The sequence below is a fragment of the Hetaerina americana genome, unplaced genomic scaffold (genome assembly GCF_022747635.1).
Source record: "Hetaerina americana unplaced genomic scaffold, ioHetAmer1.1.p SCAF_5, whole genome shotgun sequence".
Classification (NCBI taxonomy): domain Eukaryota; kingdom Metazoa; phylum Arthropoda; class Insecta; order Odonata; family Calopterygidae; genus Hetaerina; species Hetaerina americana.
This window is the reverse complement of record NW_027287095.1, coordinates 50,364,955-50,390,797: the sequence shown is the minus strand read 5'-3', so window position 1 is coordinate 50,390,797 and position 25,843 is coordinate 50,364,955. Positions and strand designations below refer to the sequence as shown.

The window sequence follows — 25,843 nt, the reverse complement described above, 5'->3', positions numbered from 1 at the left end:
ATGTATCTGATTATTGAAAAATTTGAATATCATTTACACTTGATTTTATGAGGGAAGACTCGGATATTAAATGTAAAAAATTATTCTTGAAAATGGTAAAGCGATGTCGAGTATTTAAGGCGTAATTTACTGAAAAATCTTTTTTAAAGTTCCTAAAAGACGGACGATACTATAATTATCAGTTTTTTTGTGTAATCAAACCATGTTTCATAGTCACCAGCTAAGATTAAATCTCAAGGGCTTCAGCATCATTATTTGAGTGATTGCTATAATGGATTTCCTGGTAAGGACGAAGGAGTTTTTGAAACCTGATATGATTATACAATGAAATAAAACTGAAGAAAATACCAAATTTATCGTTCGCTAGTAACGGCAAAGCTGTTATTAGAAGGTACGAAATAACTTTCATATTGCACCAATGGAATGCGTTACCCAACACTCAACAGCCAGACTAAAACTTTGGCATAATTAATTTTTGCGAAAAAAATGAAGCAGAAGGTTGACGATTAGTCAAGCTAAATTTTATGGTATTTTCCTTCACGGGGAAACATACCTAGAATTCTTTCCAGAGATTTATTCAACGTTTTTCACTCTCCCAAGGTTCTCATTCATGAGAGGCTCGAATATCTAAGTACAGAATTTTATTATATCTTTCTGAACATAAGATTAGTCCTTAAATGCCAGTCTTGTCGTTCAAAGTGTTCAATTTATAATGAGTGGCTTAAAAGAAAATATCGGTCGAGGTGTTGGCAAGGGCAGGTTCTAGAAATGCATAGAGGATGGCAGTTGGGGATCGTCCATAACCTATTTTTAATAAGTAGAATGCCTTGAATGAATAAACTATATACTTTCACTTACCGTTGGCGTCACCTATACTGCAAAATACTCATAGCGAAAAGTCTCCTGAAGTAACACATTGAATTTGGGATACTACAACACCACTTTTCATAGGCTATCGCCACAAAGGTCACTTCCCTAAATGTTGGATACACGCAAACGAGAAGTGAAGAAGTCGTTTCCGAAAAAGACACGTGCCCAGCATAAGCTTTATCATCTGGAATCATTTTCGTGTACGACGGGCTAAACAAATAGTTTACCTCATATTGTTGGTTCATGCTACGTTACAGCTATCAATACAGAAATTCATCGTTTTGTTCTATTTTTTTCCGTAGTTAATATCAGTATTTGTCTATGCTGCCCGTGCCTGTTCGAAGTTTTTAAATGTAATCATTTGTGGAAAATGAAACCTAATGAGACGTTTTGGCCAAAGCAACAATATCACCCAAAACAAAAATAATGCTGCCAACAAAATAATTTCCAATTAAAATAATGTATTCATATTTTGAAAAAGCATTTTACGAGCAAACTAGAAAACATTATAAATATTTTATGCATCGGAAATTCTGACAGGACAATCAAACCAAATCCGTGGAACTAATGGCTTTCACAGAGTCCTTTCTTGAAAACTCGTAAAATCCTTGCCACGAGTCAAGATGGAGCCCCCCTGTATTAATTTATAATTTCCCTTTTCCGGTTGGATTTCCAAGTTAGATAAACTAGAATGTATAACCCTTACCCCATCCCCCCTATTCCTAGCCGACGCAGTTGACGCCACCCACATCCTCCCCGTGCCAGAAAAAAAAACGACCGGAAGATGATCACGGTCCGCAGCTCTGCGGTCTCCCTGCGATGCCCTCCGAGGATCGGACGCGATGATCGCCTACAGCGCGCGCTACGAATTCGTCGACCAGGCCCGCGAGGGCGGCTCGCCGCCGCACGAGCGCACTTGGCACGGCCAACCATCTCGATCGCGACTCACATCTAGGGGAACATTAATCTCCTGCCATATTCCTCGCGGCGCACACCTCGGATTGTTCTTTTTTTCCCTCTTTTCTTCTCCTTTAATGCCAAGATAGGAGGAATTCCATTCTCCGCTCCGTCCGCGGGTCTCCCCAAGGTAAGAGGAGGGCGCCGGGATCCCGCGATATCCAGAATAGAGAGTGGAATGGGAGAGAGAACGCGCGTGTCTTGGAGTGGCTTTTGCCGCCCAATCGGCGAGCGGCAATTCCCTCCTCACAAGGCCAGGAGCGTAGGTACCGAAAGCAAGGCTGCAGCGGCCGACCACCGCTAACCGAGCTCCACCCAGGCCTGGCATCCAAGGGTAAGGAAGGGAGGCCCTCGGTCGAGTTCTGCATCCGCGCGGGAGCAAAACGCTGTTTGTGTAGCCTCCGGCTAGGGAGGGGAGGATTGGGGGGGGGGGGGGAATGAGGTTATAGTAGGTTCTTTATCTGCGATGCTTGGGTGGGCGTAGTGGAGTACATCTCCGTATTGTTTTTTTTTCTCTCTTTCCTTCCTTCCACCCCCCCCTCTACCTACAACAAACGATGCGAGCAAGCCTCCAAGCGTTTCTCCCGAACTCCATGAAGTTTTAGCTTTCCAAGCTGCGAATGGTCATAAATTCTGGATGTGTAAAATTATTTCTTAACGGGCACTTAAGAGGAAACTCACCAAGTTTCTCACTTCCCGGGTAAGGATGGATCAAGTTTTTCCTCCATGTAAGTTGTCCGCAAAAAAATTATTTTCCTTCGATAATCCTCAGTTCACGTTGCCAACGAAACGTTGTCGTGTGTTTTCAGAGATCTTTTGTCGACTTGATAAAAATAATCTCAAAACAAACATGGGATTAAATAATAAGTAAAATGAATTAAATAAGTGAATGAATTAAACGGCAGAGAAAATTGTATTCATTTGGCTGATATCGCCTTTGAACCCATTCAAAAACTATATTTGGCCTCGCAAAGGTAGATTGTACTCAGTAAAACATTCTGAATGCTTTTCATGAATGAATTACTTTTATTTCGGAAAGAGGATAATAAATATTTCGCATGAAATCTAACCTTTGTTACCAAATATAGGAACTGATTCCACCAAGCCATCGTTCACACCATAACACCTAACCTAAACTCTTCTGATGTTAAATAAAGTAATTTAGTAGCTTTCTGAATGCTTCTGGTGGGCCCCTCTCCATAAAGTACCGACAGGACTTATTCAACCCCATATGAAACTCCGACCCGAGATCTAAATATCGGCGTTTAGGAGTCAACTGACTTTGAAATGACTATTTTCTTGATAACTGAAGAAAAATAATTAACTATTGATGGTTATTGGCTTTCAAGTTATGGCCCTCTACCCTAATATTAAACATTTTATTTCAGCTCCTTCAAAATTACAAGTTTTCCTTGCGATTTATATCGAAATCTTAATGTCATTCATCAATTATGTGTGCAGATATTAGCATTGACTCAGTTATATTCTTTGACATTCATTTTAAGAAACTTGCTCACAAAAAATGTTTAGGATTCTAAAATACTGAAAACATTTTTCGGTGACCTACGGTAACGTCGATGGAAAACGAGGTCGCATAAAGGTGCAAATAAGCAAACAATGGAGAAAAAAGAGGATAAAGTAGGAATTTGCCACTACTGGAGCTCAGCCAACAGAGAGGTGGGTAAGAGTTGGGTCATTAAAAAAAACACGCAAACGATAAGCATTTCCGGCATTGATATGCATCATAGGGTCTGAAACGTATTTTAATTGTGAAGCTTAGAGAGCATTTAGAGTGAGAATGGCATGCATGAATAAAGGAGAAGATGGGTTTAAAAGAGTTTCAATACAATAATATTCTGAAATAATCTTGACTGGCGACTTCTCTTTCCAGTACTAAATAAAACCATGCATGGGCTAATCGAAGGATTCGTCATTCCTATCAGAGAGTGAGATCAAAGCATTGCTTTGATTCGATAGAATTAGCTGTCGACATCAAGTACAACCAATTTTATTGGTCGTTCTTGATGATCAATAGATATACGATTACTGATATAATCTTATTAGCACTAACAATATTTCAGATGGTCAAAATCTGAAGTCATTTCGTACTGACAATAATATGGCATTATCGCACAACATCGATCAAAAAATTCAGGATTCGACTTCTTCGATCGATTCTTCGATCGATTCTTCGATCGATTCTTCGATCGATTCTTCATCGATCTTCGGAATAGCTGAAGGACGCGCTGCTAAATGAACATATCACCTAAGTACGCATATAGCTTTTAATTAACCTAGTTTGAGATATTAAAAAATCGTGATAATATATTGCAACAGATAATTACTCGTTTATTGAGGCCATGGTGAAACTGGGAGTCCTAATTCTTTCAGTTAGATGATAGGAATCATTTTAGTTATTTGGAACACGTTAGTAATTTGGACGCCGACCCCGATTTCCTCAATATGCACGAATTTTGCCGTTTCTGTTTTTCGAAGAAACGGAGAATAAATGACTTAATAATACTAAATATTTATCACTAATCGATTCCCCGAAAGTTATTAACTAATATTTTCAAATCTAATGCGGTTGTATTCAACTGTAGAGTACTTATCTTAACATACGTATACTCATAATACATCGTGGTTAGAAACCTCGTGACGGCATACACCCATTAGAAAAGCGGGTGATGCCTCTACCCAATGCCCAAGTGGTAAAACTTCCCTGAATACGAGACTGAGGAATGCAGCAGATGTCTGAGGAAAAGGAACAGGAACCTCAACCCGGAATATGTGAATTGCACCAACCTCAGCGCTATCACATCTATCAAAACAGACAGTTGTGTTATAAACCGAAATGAATTTAATCCAACAAAGTCCAAGATTTGAAAAAAATGACTCTTTGTCTTCCCTGGGGACGTTCATGACCAGTTTGCTATTTACTGTCTATATATTGCCATGACACTTACATGCAAAATATATCATGCATTATATGACGAATTTCATTTGCATTTCTCCATGGTAAACTTGCTGAAAGATAAAATAACATTTGAAAAAAAAAGATAAAATAATATCCCACATAGCAACAGAAAAGCAATTTCGTTTTTTAATTTAGTTTCCGATAGTGTATTTTTTTAAAGCGAATTACATTTTCCTCACCAAGATGATATATTCGGTTCATTTTATTCATTTCCTTGAGTAGAGTACATATTGTTCTAACGTTGTTTTTTTAATGAAATTTGCGGTAATAAACCGGCAAAATACTATAGGATTAAGACTCCTACGAATACGTACCTACTCTAAAAGCTCATTCCTACCAGCGGCTTTAATTTTCGTTATTCTGTCCTGTTTCGATTGGAAGTAATATATCAAATTGAAGCCTACGTTATTCACCGAAAATTTGAAAATATTCTAAATCTTCCAACTTCTTCATTGTTCTCCAAGATAGAATTCAGAGAAATCATTCGTTTCGTTTACCCTTTACATTTAATGAAATGAAAATTGTATGCATACTAGTAAATGTTTTTTACGTATCCGCGAGAATGACATCATTCGCTTATTTACATGCGCATACGTAATGCGGAACGGGAATGGCATAAAATTAAGTATTTCACTGGTGGCGAAGGCTTGGAGGGTGCCTGCCAGACTCAGTGAGCTAATCCGCCATAACCGATCAAAAAAAGATGGTATCATCTACATACATACGTATAGGTGTATATAGCATATACATGCATGTGTGTGCATATGTATATATATATATAAATATAACGCATATGTATATATATATATATATATATATATACACATATATATATATATGTATATACATAGGTATATATGTATATAAACAAGCTATGACAGCAACAAACAATATAAGAGCACATAAAAAGATCACTCACACGTTATACCTGTATCTTGATCATTTCGACGGAATTCAACTCCGTCCTCATCGGAAGAAATAGAAGTAATGACTGCAGTCTTCCGATGAGGACGGAGTTGTATTCCGTCGAAATGATCAAAATATAGCGTGTGAGTGATCTTTTTATGTGCTCTTATATTGTTTCTTGCTGTCAAAGCTTGTTATTCAACACTTCCGTGTTATTTCGACGAAATCATATCTCTCTCTCTCTCTATCTCTCTCTCTCTCTCTCTCTCTCTCTCTCTCTCTCTCTCTATATATATATATATATATATATATATATATATATATATATATATATATATATATATATATATATATATATATATATGTGTGTGTGTGTGTGTGTGTGTATGTATTTGTGTGTGTGTGTTTGTTTTCACACGCAAATATACCTAACTGCAATGAAACACTCGAGATCGGGGGACTCAATTGACAATGGCCCGTTGCCAGGAACTGCCCACTGGGTCGGAGAGAGAACCGCACAAAGTGAAATTAAAGCAAAGTAATAATGCGTGGGTAGAAAGTATGCCTCGAGGAAGGGGATGGGTGAAACGTATGCGCCTTAGGGACGGGCTTAAATTATGTGAAGGCGAGCAGGCGATGACACCGTGTCACATTATTGGGACTAGGACCTTGCTTTTTGATTCCGACCATTTTTTCTCTTTATCCGCTATTTTCTAGAAATCCATCGGAGAATACCACCTTTCTTCCTCTTTTTCGTACTGCCATTACCAATAGTCTATTGGCAGTTACTGTGGTGTGATGAGAATTGGAAAAAGGTGAAAACGAATGCTATGCTAGTAGTCTTTTGCGAAGCGATTGTTTTATGGCTATCTTTAAGATTTTATAAGATTGGGGGGGGGGGTGTTCAGCAAATGAATACCAACATTTCAAGCGCGATTTTTAGGTGTGCCTTAATGGTGACTGCAAACAGACTTTTGCAAATAAGAGTTGTCCCTGCGGCCACTATCCCGTCAATTGAAATACGAAAAATAACTGCCGAGTGTGTCGTTTGAAGAGTATTCTGAAGAACTAAAAGCATAATTCAAATTCTGCACTGTGCTATTCCTGAACCTCAATAGGAATATGTAAGCACTACGCAGAATGTTCACGAATCAAAATAGGAAATGAGCGATGGATAAAAAATAACTTCTAATTTTTCGCGAATAATTTAAATTACTACTTCATCAAATTCTCCCTTGTATTAAATTTGATATTATAATGATCGAATAGTTAGAGTAAGTGTTTCATCGTCTTCCAATCTAACTACAGTAGGGATTCCTGCACAAGGGAACTTATTTGCGACCAAAAAATATGACACTGCGAATGAGTAAATCTCTTGTCTCACACAAAGATTCGCTTTTTTTCAGCAGTTGAAAGTAAGTGAAAGTCACGGATTACCGTTCCCGGTGGAGATTCTCCGAGCGCGGATTCCGTAGCAAAATCTGAAGCAAATACAATGACACGAGAGAACAGGTTGCCGGGGAAGATTTTCCGAGGATTCACTCATTGTTCTGCAATTATTTTTTCTTTTCATGTTCTTGGGAGCATTCTATACGTAATTTACGACCACCTTGCGGACTCTATAGATTTGACGATAGAGGTAGCCGGGTTTTTTACCCAACCGAATTGGGTTCAAGTACCATCCTTCCCTTCCCATCCTCCACCTCCATTATATATGGTCCTGATAGCCGTCTGGTGCATTTTAAGGTAAGATAACCTGCGAATAGCCATTTTCTGTCCGTAGAGTCCACTATCAGATCCTGAGAAAATTATGCGCACACGATAGTCTACAAATTGATGTCCTCTGCACGAACCAGAACAGTTACGAAGCAAGGTGAAGGAGAGAGAAAAATTAGGATGATGACAAGCGATTAGGAAAAGAAAAATGACTTAAGGGAATAGGAAAACAAGCCTTACCTCACCCATAGTTCTGAGTTCACAAATATTTCGTAAGACCCCGTTTGAAAAGCATTCGAAAACCAAGTGATTAATGTTCGCACAATGGCATTATCGTTAATGGAAACTAAAGTTGTCAAATTTATTCGTTATTTGACCTCTACCGGGCAACTTACGCGCATAATTAATGCCATAAATTTTTATGCTTAACATTAAATATTTTGTATCTGCGAATGAAAATTTTACCGCGATTACTAAAATTAAAAATTGATTTTAAATTTGGTAGAAATGACAATATTTTTCTTGTCAAACCAAAGACTTCAATGCATGAAAATTATCTTTGTCAATTGAGATGTAGAGACAATACAGTGTCACAGTAAGAATAAGAAATATAATTAAAACTGTAATGGATAATAACGGGGTTATAATATGTATTCAAAATATTGACAAGGTGACACATGGTTCACTTGGTGCTGAACCAATCAGACAAACTCCAAGAAGTTTCATACAAATATATGGTTCATTGGTTAAATTAAAAGGCCATTAAAAGGCTCTGATTACTTGTCATATCCAGTCTTGTAAATATTTTCGTATCAGTTCTCCCTGTCGATAGTTTTCGTTTAGATTGACACCATTTGCTGGAAAATTTTATTTCACGTATGTAATTTTTTATTTTGGTTAATCTAGCATTATCACCTGATCACATTTTGACCCAAGATAAAGGGACGGACACGTTAGAAGAAATTTGGGAATAACTCTGCCAAAAAATGATGAAACTGGGCTACAAAACCAAAGGAACGATGAATATAAAAAGTGTTAGAAAATCGTGGACTACAGAAGATAATATTAAGAAGAACGGTATAAGATGGGAATGGACGAACGTGAACTCAGAATTAGGCATAAGAAAGCACGAAGAGCTAAATAATTAACTGAATCGAGAAAGTAATAAGACAAAGTAAACATGAAAGAAGAAGCAGAACAAGGATAAAGATAGCTTAGAGAGACAGGGAGAGAAAAGGCGCATTAAAAATAAGGTGTACGACTGCCAGGATGCAAGAAAGGGAAATATTTTTAAATTTTAAATATTTAACGAGTCAAATATTAATCGAAGAAAAAGCTGTTCTGACCAGAAGTAAAGAATGCATGGAGGAACTATGTGATTAAAATAGCAGGCCAGGGAGTTTTGATATAAAAAGGTCAAAATAAAGTTGATAATGATAGATTAGGATCAGCCAAACTTGACAGCGAGATGAAAAAATCGTTGAAAGGGATCAAATCGAATAATGCTGTGGGAATGAATAACATTCCTTTGGAATGTTATTTATTCCAGAGCCTTAATAATTCTGGGAAAAAAAGGAAAGAAGATTTTCTATAAGACCGTTCGCATTGTTGATGAGAGAGAGGAATTCGGGAAGGGAAAAAAGGGAAGAGCAGCAATATCAGAAGAATATAAGAGTAAAAGTTTGATTTTACGCATGGCAGAAGTAGAACCTGTATTTAGGATAATCGAAATAGGATGAAGATAGAAAATGAGTGAAGCAAATGTTTTGGTTTAGAAACTTTAGGTGTGTATGCATACACGCATTTGTAAGCTTTGTGGATTTTGAGAAGGCTTTCGACTGAATAAACTGAGAAATAATGATGAATATACTGCATAAGATAGAATAGGATATACCTTTATTTTTCCTTTGGACGGAATTCAGCCAAAAGCCAACAGGAAGATAAAGACGCGTATGCTGTCAATTATGCGAGTCACAATAAAACTCACGAGATTTATCCTTTGAAATATGTCAGAAACAATAAAAAATGTGAGAACATGAAAACATTTTCTCATCAAAAGTCATCATGCTTTCTATTGATTTTTATTTAGTCCGGAATTTGAAGATCCGCAACTTTGGGACAGATTGGGACTGTTTTGAACGCCGGTTTAAAATTTTTGTCGATCTGATACTTAACCCACATGGAAATTAATATTTATCTCAACAAGTTTATTTTAACCATAGTAATTGGAATTTAGTTGATTTAAATTTTTTACATTTTATGTCATAATTATAACTAGAGTTTTGTTAGAATTATTAATCCGAAAGTCCCCCATTTATACTGGCACTGCAACTTACAGTTTGCCTTTATTACTCCAAGATCTTTTATCTTTTCTCCATATTAACTCGTGGGATTGCTCATTCTTGCAATCTTTTGTGACCTTCATTGATCTTATTACTGTATTTTCAGAGTAGCTGTTGATAATTAACCCAAGTGCACTGCATTTTAATATTAATAACTTAAGTTTTACCTTTAACAATTATTGCTAAACTCTGAGATTCATTTTTAAATTTGCCTCCCTGGTTACACTCGGGGTTCCATGACCCACTTCCCTGAATGAAGACCTATAAATACAACTGTTGTAGGTGAATAGAGTAACAAAAATCGGACGCCAATTGTGAGGCTACCAGGATAAAAGGAAATGAACAGCAGATTGCACCGCCAGTGAGAATGTGAAACCAATCGGAAGAAACATTATTATTTTCGAAACTCGAGAAATCGTCGTGAATTATTCTTCCCTATCAAAGCTAGAGAAATAAGATCCAAACATATTAACAGCACTCTGGGATAATTTATAATACACGTATTCCAACTTCCTGGGGTAACCATGGTTGACAAGAGTGGACGTTTTCAAAAAGATAAAATGATGATCATTAATTGATACTTTCTCATAGCTATGTTGATATCGTCAGTAATTGTTTTTTGAAAAGTAGTGCTTTGCAATTTGGCCGAAAAAAAGCAGAATGGTAATTGATTAAGGAGATTGCATTCGCTTAGGTAATTATTTAGTTCTGGCACGAAAAGATGCTCGAATATTTTTGTACAAAAACGTAAAGAGTAGGTTGAAGAGGATGGTTTGAGGGCATTGGAGGATTTTGACATTACGCGTTAATGAGTTTTCCCGATTGTTGGATTGGAAACTGTTCATGGAGACGCGTAGAATGTTTTCATGATAGTAAAGATCACCTAAGATAACACTATTTGTGAACACCTAACAGGACTGCTTATCTTTAGCACCTTAAAGTTTTCTTACAGGGGTTCATCATTCACCATGTTATGAAGTGAAAGAAAGATTTTTATCACCTAAGAACTGCATGGTCTATCCCATGAATAAGTAGAATTAATTCAGGAAAAAACTATTGCAGATCAAAGCAAAATTACCATAATTCTTCAAAATGGCACCGTTGTGTATTGACACACCGATTCCAGAGCCTTTGCCAGCCGCGGTACGCTTCCTAGAAGATGTCGACGGGAACCTCGTTCCGGCACCTCGTCACGGCCTCTCTGATATTATCCAGCGTTCCAAAATGGTTGACTTTTTTAGTTCCTTTATAATCTTGAGAATAAAATAAAAAAGAAGTCCGTCGGTGCCACATTGGAATGAAGGGTGGCAGGGGCACCGTTGCCACCTTGTGTTTGGCCCGGTACTCGGTTACGAAGAAGGCGGTGTGGGAAGGTCTGATATTGTCATGGTACCGCCTCTATCTGGCAAAAATCTTCTTCCTGACGCATTGCACTCTTTTCCTCAGCCTTTTGAGGACTTACACGTAAAATTTATTGTTCACTTTCTGTCCCTGAGTCACAAACACTGTGAAGAACGCCTTTTGAGTGAAAAAAAGACGATCAGACGATTGATACAAATTTTTGGGATTGATCATGTATAAAGTGGCAACGGAAACCATCGTGCCTAAGTTTCAAGTCTTTTTAAATAATATTCAATACTGCGGTCCTTCGATGGGAAATATATTTGGAATTTAAGCATAGTAGTTTCAAATAGATTCAACTAGATTCAAGGAATCTAGGTGTGTAAAGGAAGGCGAGAGTTAGGTAAAAAAAGTCTCAAATACTTTTCGTAAGAGTCATAAAAATACACACTTTATATAATCTGTACCTCAAGTCAATACTCATAAAAAAATAATAATTAATCTTGAAATGCGCAATGTTAAAACGTAAATAATAGTTTCTTTGGCCAAGTCAAGTAAAAAAATCATAAGTGTGAATTAATTCACGTTAAGGTTTTCACCTGCAAAGGATTAACTTCATTCGATGAGAAGCGTCCAATTAAAACAGTGTCGGAGGAAACGGAGACCGTTTTGAGTATCACACGGATAATAAGTATTCGACGGAAACAATACTTTCATTAGGATTAAAAAAAACGTTCTTTTTCCTAATGCAATTGGATCGGAATTTCGTTTTACTTCCGCATTTCTCCAAACTCCCAGAGGTTCTCATTTCCGATTTAATCCCTAATTTCCATAATCAAAATAATGAGCCACTCCATCCGTTTGAATAGAAAGAACCGCAATGATGGACGCTCACACATCCATATTTGGTAGTTAATTGATGGAATGGTGGAATGATAAAATACTTACATACGGAAATGGCACGAAGATAGTCAAAATTAGAAGCCATAGAAAAACACATGGCTATATAAGCGATGGGAACTGTCACAAGAAGTTTCCCTTTTCCCTCTCATACTCTTCTGCCACAATTGCTGGCTGACTCTTTTGGTAACTTATAGCTGACGCTTTCAAACGTGAACATTGAACAGGAATTCTCATTAAAAACTGAAGAAAGACGGTGTTTTAGATAAAGGGCTAATTGAGTCACTGTTATCACCGTAACTTTAAATCATCCCCTTTAGTGTATAAACTATTGTTTATAAGTAACTTCATTTAGAGCTCCTTGTTTTCGGACAATGTATAAGAGATACTTTGACACATTAAATCTCCGTCTGAAAAATATATATTGAATTGTAGAGCATAAATGTTGTTGCAACCGCGTCCTGCCTACCTTATTCATGAGAGAGGGAAATGAACAGGAATTAGGTGTAAACGAAAGAAGGACTGTTATCTGAGGTCAACCGTTTTCATCTATGCTAGACAGTACTGCTGTCTTTTAAATATTTCCAACAAAAGAGCGTGATAGCAATGGAAGTAAACACAAACTCCGTATTTAGTCGTCTCATGCACAAAAAGGTGGGCTAGGCAACGGCATTGAGAAAAGTTTACTTTTCTTCCATTTGGAAGTGAAACCTAAGAATTATTGTAGGACGAATGTAACACATTCTCCTTCATTTCCAATTGGTATTAATTAGTATGATGCTCACAGAGATAATGGTCAAACGAAGAGTAGGTTAGTAAAAGTGATTTTTTTTTAATTACTCGTGTCCAAAACGTACTTAATGGAATGAATATTGCATTAAAAAATATTTCACTGATTCACTACCCTACTTTAATAATATGTACATTTTACTGGTTCAAATGGGAATTTTAAAAATTGCTAAAATGATTTACCAACTATGCAAACTCGATGGCTTTACCGTTAATTAGCTCGTGACAACTTTGTGATGTTTTGGAAATCACCGAAATTTCCGTTGTCCAATTTTAATGCCATAGATTATTGTAACATAGGCTGTAGTTAAATTGTTTGAGAGATAATCTATCAATGCTTTCGACACTTTTGCAAACTAGTGGGCTTAAAGTTAACCAGTTATCCACCGAAGGAGAATCCTTAAAACCTTCAGACCTATTTAATTTAATTAATAATTCGACTAATACAATGGTCTGCAGTCGAATAAGGCCTTTTCTTAAAATAACTAGTCGAAAAAAAATTTTCCTCTCTGAAAAATATTATTATTTTATTTTCAATAATGAATATGAAACTTCTCAGAATTTCGCACGTATATTTAATGCACTCGTAATCCTATTTACCAGTTAGTCAAAGAAATGCATGTTAGATACCCTGTCTTTCATGATATGAGACGTGGGCAAAAGGACTGCGGCGGGAGAGCAGGGTGCCTAATACCATGTGGAATGCGACTCACTGCAGAATATATTATGAAACATAAATGATCATGAAATATGATATGATTCCTAATTTATCACCCTTATCGTCTTGAGAAATTACCACAAATTCAAGGTAAAATGCTGGGCACATAGAACAAATAAAAAAATTACTTCTTTAAATGAAACAATTGTTGATTGGAACACCTTACCTGCAAAACTATCCGAGCCCTTTCCTAATAGAGTGCATAACTTTAAGATAAGATTAATTTGTGAAATAATTTGATTAATGCGTGGTGTAAAATTATATGTAACAGCTTAATTTTGTTTATTTTATCTTTTCTTCTTGCTAATTGATTGATATTAATGAGATGGGGATTTTCTTGTTTTGTGATAGAGATTTGTGTTTGGAAGTTTCCTTTACGTGTTATTTATTTACTGACTGATTGTATTTATTATCTTTTTTGATTACTTGGGACTTGTGTACCAACTGACACTGTCTATCTGCACATTTAAATGTTAATAATAATAATAATTAGTACTCATATTACTTTGCTAGCATTAAGATACACAAAGTAGAAACACTCCTCTTCTGTAAAACTGTGAATTACGCCGTTTTCAGGGCAGGAACCTTTTCGCTGCAAAACTTAATGAGAATTCCGAAAAAAGCATTAGTTGGTACAAAAGACTTGAACCGTATTAGCATTTCAAAAATAGTTGAAAGAATACGAGTGCTCGTGTTGGTGACTAGCTGGCCTGGTGGAATTGACGATCTGATTGACGAATACAATGTGCGAGTGGTTGAAGCGGCGTGGATGTTGCAGCTTGGGTAGTCTATAAAATCACCATCGATTTCTCAGCCTACCTTATCCTCTATTGAAAACCATTACGAAAAGAAAGGTACCCATAAAAAGCGGTTTTTCAGAATCTCCATCGTAATCTATTGCCCCCATCTTTAAACACCATATGGGTATTGTAAAGGAAAAAATAGATTATTTTCACCAGGGTGTATATTTTCTCTAGAAATCAACCACTTAGATCCACAAACCCGTCTCTCACATTCTCTGCTCAGGCCATCCATATATGAACCCACTGAGTATCCATTCCCTTTGAGAGAGAAATTCTGAGATCAAATACATTTACAGATTCTTGTCTAGTTAATGCATTGGAATGTTAAGAGCATGTTTACAGGGATAAAGACAGGGTTCTGTACGTGTTTTGCGTGAATCAAGTTTCATTCTTCTGAGAGACTGCTCTTAAACCTGGTAATAAGAAGCATTCTGAGATTAGAGATTTCGAAACCTTTACTGATGCTGCTGCCCCATATTTTCACGTATTTAAGATTCAAATCTCTGCTTTTGCAAGTGCTTTCCTGTGAAATAATTGGTGCTGCGAATATGAATCAGCTTCAAAGATTCTATTTTGACTCATTTTAGGTTACATAAAATGAGTGAATTGTCCAAATATTTTAAATGATATAAATAGACCAAATTTAGATACTTCCTTCAAGGCGCAGGTTATTTTCGCACAAATCTGACTTAAACATAATTTTTACAGGGTTATCATAGGTATCTGTGACAAGATGTATTGGATGGTATTGTTCCTTTTTATAGGTGGTGACCTAGCATCCCTCGCCATACGCCCTTGCGGCGGCTTGCGGGGTATTATGTAGATGTTCGGACGCCCCATTTCCAAGTAGCTTTTGGTGGATCGCGGGGTGCCTGGTGCATGAGGAAATCGAGGGATTTTATGTAGAATGGCTGGTGACCTACCACCCCTTGCCACACGTCCTTGCGACGGCTTGCGGGGTATGATGTAGATGTAGAGATATAATTCACATTGATCAAAGAACTAGAATCTCGATTAGGAAAGACGAAACTAGAGGTAAATCGCTTCAAAAGACTGGAATAAAGCCATGTCAAGTCGTTTAAATTAAATAATTAGATCGACTTGGGCTAATAACTTATGAACTACGGTTTGGTCTGATAGGCAACGATAGAGCTTACCTCGTATTGTCCCTCAAGGTGTGAAAGTCAATCATTCTGGGAGGCGGTCTCATGGCCCTTCTGCTATCTGAGATCTCCGAAGATGTGGTGCACATGAAATTACATTACTTGGGTTGATTTCGGTGCGTGCGGAGCCATTACCCGAATGCATTATTGAAACTAAAAAAAAACACAAGCATACAATCATTCCCAACTCTCCTCTGTGTGACATCTATCTCAATGTAACGGCGCATTCAGATAATTCTAAGAAAAAAAATTTGACATAACGTTGATTCTTTCTGCTCTGAGTATTGAATTTTCTTAGGACGATTCCATGCTACAACCATAAAATAGTTAAGAAGCGTCTATAAAAGTTTAATTCGAATCCTCGGTTACAGCGAGGGTTTGAATTATTGGGTGAATGGAAACAAACATCAATAATGGCAAACTATTTTACTCATTACAAGGAAGTACAATAAGAAGGAAGTATAAATGAGTGATTTCGTTACACACAATTGAAATAAGAGTTCATTTCTGTCCCTACTGATGCAAATATTTCATATCATACGGGCGTTTCAGTGAATATGATCTTTGCGCATATTGCAGCATGTGGCAAAATCTAAATCACTACATTTGTATTAATAGCGAAAATAGAGGTAGAAAAAATGTATTTATAGTATACACAGCATAATCTCAAATAACTATTACGAGGACAATTGTCCCATGAGTAGCTTAAGAGAAAAAATGAAATGAAGGATATTGTGTATTCTCTGAGCAAAAATCCATTACCGCCCTATAATGGATCCATTAAAAATGATTCTTCATTATTCACCAAGCCCATCCCAATTATTCATAGGGGAAGGTCATTTCATTGATTTAGTAGTTAGGTAACTCCATTAAACGCATCGAAAGCCCTAAATATTTCAATTAGTTATTCTAAAGTCACAGCGGTTAAATTAGCCCTGCCAACGAATATATTATGCAGGAAGATAATTAGCCTCCAATTGCAGGCACGACAAGCGTACAAATTCAGATGAGTTGTAGGTCAATATCTTCCTAAACCAAAATAGGCTCCTCTTCTATCCTGGCCGTCTGAGAGACTTTTAATAACACACTAGGAGAGAGTTTTGTGGGACGCCCTCCGAAGAGGATGGCCGCGAGCGATGAAGCGTGGGAACCAGAAATATGTAGAGGGAAAGAAACGCGCTCAGATGCCAAGGTGAGTACCCTGAATGGCTTTCACGGGCAAACTTAGCCTATTCCTATAGCAGTTTCCTAATAGAAACTTTCGTTTACTACCGTGTGCTTTAATTCGACCCACCACTCAATTTATCCAAGTTCAAAACTGGATATTTTGCGGCAGGTTCACAAAGTAACTAAATTTAGAGAACTATTTTGTTTAAAAAGCGATTATAGACTCAAATCCAAGTTGATGATAAATATAATAGATAATACATACACAATGCACATAAATGATATAAAAGTGGTCATTCAAACAATTATCCGCGATAAGATTATATATATATATATATATATATATATATATATGTGTGTGTGTGTGTGTGTATATATATATACACACACATATATATCCACATATATAACATACACACATATATATATATATATATATATATATATTTATTTATTTATTTATTTATTCCATTACGTATGGCTGATAAATCTAATTTTAGAGGCAAACATTCATAACCCTATAAAATTCCTAAAAATATTAACCATCGAATAAAATTTCTAAAAGTATTAACCATCGAATGCCGCTTTGCGGCTCTTGTTAAATTCATATACATAAATTAATATTCATTAATAGATAACAGGCATCTTCATTTGTTGGCGCGCAATACGTTAGAGATAAAATTGCAAATTAAATTGTTAATTCCTATAAGTAATATGTTAATTCTAATATTTAACTATTGAAACGTAAAAATATTTATCTTTACAATCACCAATACACCGACTTGATACATGACAGTTCTCGATGAGCCTTTTGTAGACAAGTACATTCTAATGTAAACGCACAAGACCGCAAGGTTTGTTAATAAAAAATATTTTGCAAATGTAAACATGAACAAATGTATGAACAAACGTGCATACAATACCTTATAACCACAGAAAAATAACATGGCTGATTTAACATATAATTCATCGTGAAAGGCCCGGTGGTTTTAAGTATTTTGGACTGAGATATTATTCTCACATAGGCTTTTGGCGTCCTGGGTTTTGAGGGTTAAAAAATACAATCAATTTGATTACTACAAAATTTTCATAACTTGGCTAAGGTTAAACTGGCGCACAGTTGTATGGGGGATGCAGAACAGTTGAAATGCCATTTATCCAATTTAAATACACATGCCATCAGACGATGATTCAAAATTTCAAGCGATGGTTTAGCAATGGGTGGCTTATGAATGTTACAACAATATTTTCCTAGTAATATAAATACAAAAGTGAGCGTTCATCGACTTTTGATATAAAACGATTCAGTGCCATTCTAATGCATTTCCTATGGAATGTTACAAAATGTTATACTTTTGCCGAAAATATTAGACTATTTGTTTCTTTGTTTGCAAAATCATGAGGTGATGTTTAGGAAAAAAATTAAACAAAACAGTATCTATTGATAAACTTTGAAATAAGCGTGGCCCAAAGTTTTTATATTACGGTCATATTCTTTAAATTATTACAATTTCCATTCGCAATTTAAGCTATGTGCAACAATCACTAGAATTTTACCTCCAATTATGTTATTATTATTCATTTCTTTTGTTTTAGCTAATTAGAATTTAAATATTTGATCTATTTGCCATACAAAATTAGGATGAAAATTAGAGTAACTAAATTACAGGTACTTAACTTAGCAATATTTTGGAGATTTTAACGAGCAACTATCAGACGTCTGTGAACCTTAGTCGAATATAAAATTTAACTGCATCTTGTACAACACATAATTAGAAAAGAATATTATATATGCGTATATAAATATATATGAGGGCAGTATTTCGATTGGGTTGGAAATTAAGACAAATACCAATGCATTTGATCAGAACGAGCGTCTTGTGGAAAGCAAGATTATTAGCTATTGTTTATTTCAATACCAATATAATCTCTCACCCAATTTAAACCAAACCTGTCGAGAATAGACAAAATAGGAAAATGAATAAAGTCGGCAGACCCTAGGTACAAAATTTAAATCAAACAACAGAGACGAAAACTCTTTTAATTCTTCACTTAAATATTAAGTGTTAAATTGCACGACTTTTCGTCTCTCTTATTACGGAACAGTTCAACCACATCACAACTGAATTTATATTAAATCAGACACTTTTTCTATGAAAAAGATAACAATTTATATGTCCCTTGAAGGAACTTCATGGATTGGCAATTACGCCAGTTGATCATCACGCAATCTAAACTTATAATTTATTCATAAGTAAGACAAGCATTGATCATAAAAATGACAAAAGCCACTAAAAAATATATAAAAGCATTGGAAATCAATTTTTCAAAGTTGAAAATTTTAGAGCTCGTTAGCATATTTAAGCACGTCAACAAGTTTATCATAACACTTCCTGCTCCGCGAAACTTTCCATTCCTTGGGCTCATCTCGCGGAATCTCCAGAACCCACAGCATCTCAAGTCGTATCTCTCCTCGCACAATAAAACTCCATCCCATCCTTCGGTGGCATCGGCGAGCCATCGTCCGGGGGCTTCGGAAAGAGGTCGATCTCTCTGAAGTACCGATCATTCTTCTGCCTGCCTTCCTCCTCCTACCCCGCCAGAGAGTCGAGCCTTTCCTCCCTCAACTCTCGCGGGGAGATCGCGCCAGAACAAAAACAAAAGACGAGAAAGGTCTGTGGGAGGGATTGGACTAGGGGGGTTGAGGAGGTGGTGGTAGTCGGTGGAGTGTTGCGAGTGTTGAGGGTGGTGGTTAAAGATTATAGCCACGAAGAAGTTGAGAGAGCCAGTGAAGGCAAACCCCGGCGTTATTTCTTCCCCCGCACAGTGCAGAAGAAGTTGGAAGGCAACCTTCGAAAAACGAGGCCAACCGGTCACGTGACAGTACTGCGCGAGTCGGCGTCCAGAGGGAGTGAGAGAAAGAGAAGCAGGGTTTCCTCCACTGCTTCTTCTTTGCTTCGCCCTCAGCCCCTCATCCCTCTCCGCCGTTTCGCCTCCCTAGTCGGCCCCGCTCCCACACTCGACCCACACCACTGAGCGCCAACTCCACCAGTCTCCCTCATCCTCCTCGGTGCCGCAGACTGCCCTCCCTTTCGCCCCATACCACATTCCTTCCCCTCTTCCAGTCTTCCTGGGCTCACCGCCGTCGTGCGCCTCAACCTTTCCCCCACAGTCGTGGACGGAAAGAGTCGGAGGGTGGATGTCCGGCTCGTGCATTGTCGCTCTTCAGTTTTTCCCGACGCTCTTTTTCGGATGTGGGAATGAAGTCCTGTTCGCCATACAATGGCGTGGGCGGTCTCCTAACAACGCGTCGGTGATACCGACAGGAGGAGACTTCAACGACCGTATCTGACGATAGACCGGGAAAAAATAACAAGAAATACTGTATTCTCTTGTAATATTCCCCCTATTCTGATCGTGGCTTCAACGCCTAAACTGCCAACAAAGGATTTATACGAACGATAGTGAAAAATGTACTGTCTGCTTTGTGAAATGTCCTTCCGTCAAGCTACAGCAAAGGAAGTGTTTGTGTAGATTTACAAGGATTACTCATAGTGTAGTTAGTATTTAACGACGACATATTATTCGTTTGAATGGTAGAGTGTGTTCCCACTTTGGAGTTCGAGGAGTAGTAAACAGTGCTCAAACCCTCTTCGCTTGGATTTCTTGTTTGAAGACCAACAGATAACTTCCGTGTTCCTGGTTGAGTGAATTTTCGAGTTTTCGCCTGTCAATTTCTTTATTTTCTGTGGTCCCTAATTGAGGAAGTACATCGTGTGGACTTTGTGTTGACATTATTGTGAGAGTGCTCACCAATAGTGTGCCCGAAGTGCCGAAGTGATTGCTAAAATATCGTCTTCTACCATCTTTTCCCTCGCGTTTCGTCACGTTTGAATTGAGACTAACCACCTCGAGCCATTTTTGCTCTTGATACCCAAACTCAAAACATTCACAGAATTTGACACGATGGCTCTAAAAGGAAGCCCACGACGCAAGGACGTAAAGAAGTCATCATATTATGTTTGGTTCTTGGGCGCGAAGGAAAGCAGGGGTCTGAGAGGGGAGGAATACGTCCGTCCTGTGGTTCGGCACTTGCTCCAGAAAGAGAGGGACGTGGAACCCTTCAAGGTCACCCTGCAGGTGAGCAACAAGGGGCTGAAGATCATTCAGAACGTGCCAGGGAAGGGGGTTGTCACGGGTAAAGGGGGATCCTCTGGCGCGGCCGGCGGGAAAGGTGGAAATGGAGGTTCTTCCGGTGATATCGTCAAGCATTTTATTCCACATCACGCTGTCACGTGTGCGGTGCAGGACTCAACCCCTAATGAGGACGTCGTCTCCGCCATACTGCTAATCTACAATCCAGTCACCCGCTGCCCTGTTCACGTGCACTCGTACAGGTGCGACTCTGTCGAGACGGCCACCATCCTGAGGAGCCAACTACAAACTCTGATCGAGAGACCCGAAAATCAGAGGAAATTCGCAGAAATCGAGTCGAGACTCCATGCTAAAGGACTCCTTGTCCCTCCAGGGTCTCCTCAGCGCGTCGGATCCCCGGGAGAACCCCCAATAACAGTCGGCTCGCCGTCTGGTGGGCTGCACCACCACCCCCATCACCAATCAAATGGCCGCGGAGGTCGCAATAACGGGGGAGGCTCTGATGGGAGGAGCAGCAGCACCCGAGAGTCGGAATCCTCTGGGTCTTCCGAGAGGGGGAACGGACACCCCGCATCACCGCCGGGGGGTGCGAATACGGACCGCATCACCAGCCTGTACGATTCCCTGGCGGCTGAGTTGAGAGAGAAGCTTGGAGAGGTTGGGAGTGGTGGAGGAGGCAAGAAAAGACACGGACCGATACTCCTGCCCCCGAGAGATTACGACACGGTACACCGGAAGCACGGCAACCTCACTGGGATTGATTTGAGGAGGTGCCTGAACGCCAACATTGTGGGTGTGAACGCCCGTGGCTCTGCCGCGCCTTTGGGACCAAACGCAGCGGTGGCTGCTATGCCGACCGGAAAGAAAGGCGTTGGTCCCGGATCGGGTTCCGCCCACGGAGCGGGTTACACCCTGCAGCAAGGTGGATCCAGCGGTGGGTCCAGTGGGATCGGATCGGATGATGCACCGAGCCCGGAAAACGACAGGGAGTCCTCAGACCCAAGATATCTGGACAACCAATCTAGTTCTGGTGAGTTGGACGCGGGTTTTGCCATACGGAATGAAAACCTGTATCATAAAACTCTTCATCAGAAAATGAGAACCTTGAATAGTGGATTCAGAATTTACGTAACAATACATTAATTCTCAAGTATATCAAGTCCAATTTTGGACGAATACTTTGGAAATACAATTATTGTGGACGGTTAAATCGTTTGAAAAATTTACGCACCCATCGGATCAATATCATGATACATTTCATGCATCACATTACTATGGTTTCACTATAAAATGGCTTTACATAAATGTTTGTACTGAAGTAAACAATATCGCAGAAAAGATGATTTTGTGCTGCGAGGAAATTATGAAAGCTTTCACCAAAGCTCTTAGTTCCTTGAGTTTTGTCAAAGGAAAACGGATAAATTGTTCCGAGAGAAACCTATGAGATCAGATTAACTCTTGAGAGATGTGAAAGAGAGTTTAACCGTAGTATTGTTTGGCTGGACGAAACAACATAGCTACAAATACATTTCCCAAAGGCCATCAAATTCTTTTTGCTGAAAAGGCAATGAACGCACGAAAGGAAAATGCGGACGGCATGTCAATCGTGAAGAAACAATTCAGTCATTGACAGCATAAAATTCAAACAAGGAAAGAGGAAGCTAAATAGTGCGTAAAATATAGAATCTAAGAATAAGAAAATCCCTTTTATTAGCCAAAATATATTAATAATCCGTATTAACTCTAACACAATTTTATATATGTTTAAAGCATGCCTAATATATTTCATTCATTTAGAAACGACTTAACAGTAAACGAGGCTTATAAAGTATGGAAATTCGTAAATTAGATTCGGTGAGGAACTATGGGCATCAAAAAATTCCACGAAGTGAAGCATAACAGTGTAAATTATATCGAAGAGGAATGTGGAACCACGAATAAGCCTTTTCATGTGTCTGAAATCGAAATGTCAAGATTTTTTCCAAGGCTTTTTGCCACTAATTTACCAATTGAAATATGGACAAAAATTGATTCGCTCTCGCATATAGGCTTGGATTACATTCAAAGTTATCTAGGATTTATCATTAACTGTCTAAACCATTTAACCTTTATTTGAAAAAATTGCAGATACTTGGCAAATTCATCAAAAATTTCATTTAATTCAATCAAAAACGTTTGTTCGTATTTCAGCACTTTCCTTGAAATTTTTTTTCAATAAAAAATATCCCTGAAGATCGGAATGATTTCGGTTTTCGGATTTTTGTGATATGTCTTTATTTTATCTAAGCAGAAATAATATCTTTCGATTGTCAGACACTGAGGTTGTATGGGCAGAATAACGCTGAACGGGAATTTACTCAAGACCTTTGTTCTTATCAAATGAGAGGTAATTGAGTCTTACACCTTCTCGCGCTCTACCGTGATGCTGTTTACCAACATCAATGTCGTACTTCCTGTACCTTTAATGGGTTGAATGAATCCTTCATCTATCTGGATGATGTCAATGTCAAAGCTTTAAGAATAGGCTCTTCTCGGATATTAATTAAAAGGGGCATTTATGCGAAATCTGTGATCAATTAAAGAATGACTAGCTGTTAGACAACGTCCATTGTTGATGTGCAACTCAAGAATTGATTCTTTTAAATACATCGCCAATGATAAAAACAGTGGGAAATGTATATACACGTTCAGAAGTATTTTAATGATTCGAACGAAACAAAATTATGGCAAATACATGGAACATTTCTGATAGTAAGATAGTTCCTAATTTACAAAGCTTAAACCAATAAAAGAGGTTTTAGTAAAAAAATAAACAAATCGCGAAATGGATGATGACTTATTGACTGAGGTTAGCCTGAAAATAAATTGGCAGATGTTACTCAACGTTTATTTCCATATCTAAATCATTTTCTAGCCAACGACATATTGACTGTAGCCATTTTTTCCATCTTTACTAAGCCAAGAGTATGTTAGATTTTAATATGGATAATTATTTTCTTATATGAACCATTCAATTCTGTGTCGATAAATTGTTTCAAGGATTTAAAGTTTCACCTTTCATTATTTGAAATGAGAAAATTGTTCCCCATTCTCAGCTTTCGAGCACTAACTAGCGTTTACCCTAATATCCACGGTTATTTTATTTTGCATCATAAAACACTAGTTCACTTTGCCCTATTTTTCCTCGATCCCTGTGTAATAGTTTAAATTGGTCAATTACGTGCGTCTTTAATGCCGCTAACATGAAATGGCATCGCGTCTTATTTTAGAAAATTGCTTAGGGTGTACTGAGAAAAAAAAGTCGAAAACGAATCTGTGATATTTCTGCATCGTGATCAATCCTCCTCTAATCTGAGGAGTGAAAGGATGAGATTTCCCGTGCGGAGATATACTTAAAAATGGATTGACATTTGTAATTCTTCGTTTCCTTCTCGTTACGAGGCCTTGAGATCCACTTCCTTTCCAATGCCTCCGCGAATTCCCCATCCCTTTACTCCGTTCCCTCGTAGTTTCTTCTGCCCCTCTCCTGAACATCTCCAATCGTTCTCTCGGCATTTTATTATCTCCCGATTCCCTTTATTCTGCTCTTTAGATCGTCGCCTTTCCTCATCTTTCATTAAATTAAGTTGAATGAAAAATATTTTTTAAATGAAGATATCGACGCTGCTGTTATTACGTTAAGGAGTTCATATAGAGCGATTATACTGTCGGAAATATTCTCTTCTAAAATAAGGTTTCATTAATCGTTTGAAATCGTTCACTTTTGTGCCACATTGTGTTCAATGTACCACGAAAATTTTAATCGATCACCTCATTCAGAGGGAACCTTAAAGTACAAGTATAAGAAAGTAATGCAATAATAAGTTTTGGAGAATTTCTAATGTAATAAACCGCCAAAACAGGACAATAATTTTGCAGTTTAATATAATTATTATTAAAGATCCACATGTGCTGATAGACAGTGCCAGGTGGCACAAAAGTCCCAAGTAATCACAAAAGATAATAGATAAAATCAGTCAGTAAAACAAAAGTAAAGTCAAAGGAAACTTCCAAACAAAAATATCTTTAACAAAACAAGAGAATCCGCATCTCATTTACATCAATAAATCAGCCAGAAAAAAAAGATAAATTAAAAAAATTAAGCTGTTACATATAATACAATACACCACACATCAATCAAATTATTACATATATTCTTTACATCTTTTCTAAAAAGTATGCACTCTGTTAGACATTATGAGACAATTAGTGTGGTCATAACCCTCAGTGGGGTCAGTTATTTGCCCATCAGCATGCAATGGGATCTTTAGCAAGGGTTTAAATTATCGGTGAGCGATCCTTAAACTGGGTACCCGATGCGCCGCCGCGTTAATGAGACAATTTCAATCTATTCGTCCATTCAAATTCTATCCCCATGACACTTAAAGAATGAGTCGAATATTTAATGTTATGAATTTTGGAGATACTACTCTGCAATTGGAGAGAGCGACCATAGTGAGAGCTTGAGAGGCTGCATTACGTGCATCTGCGTCACACCCTGCCGGCCATCGCGTGGGCGCGTGGCAAGCGGTGCAAATGCAAAGGCAGAACTACGCAACGAATTCGAGTCAATGTCCTCCGCGCTTACCGTATTAAACTATACAAAACACCAGTCGCGCATCAAATTTTCGGTGCAATGCTACAGTTACTTTCACCCGGGAACAAATCCTTTAATCAACGAAGAATATTTATCTTTTTTCGATACAGTTAAATTTCAGGTGAATTTATACTGGTGCTATGAAACTGATTAATTTATCCTCCTCGGGACCATTCATCTTCTTACCCGTGCTTTATCTTCCAATTTTTCCCAAGCCGTCACCGATGAAGACTTCCTGTCTTATAATGTTTCTCTGGCGTGAGATAATTTTCCTGTTGATCGGAAGGTTTTGTTTACAAAAATAACCGTGTTTTGCAAAACACCGTATTTATCGACGTATAACCCTCGCCCATAATATTGAAAAAAAAATTTAACTCTCTATTGATTAATTTGAAAAAAAAAA

At 37.8% G+C, this 25,843-nt stretch overlaps 1 protein-coding gene across 1 annotated transcript in view; it reads left to right on the top strand.

The window, feature by feature from the left end:
* Positions 1-19,835: 19,835 nt before the first annotated feature.
* Positions 19,836-25,843, top strand: part of LOC139693674 (fl(2)d-associated complex component) — a 211,985-nt gene continuing 205,977 nt past the window's right edge. The window contains exon 1 of the mRNA XM_071591912.1: positions 19,836-21,834. Coding sequence (XP_071448013.1) covers positions 20,616-21,834 — 1,219 coding nt within the window. The 5' untranslated portion in view covers positions 19,836-20,615. The remainder of the gene's footprint in view (positions 21,835-25,843) is intronic.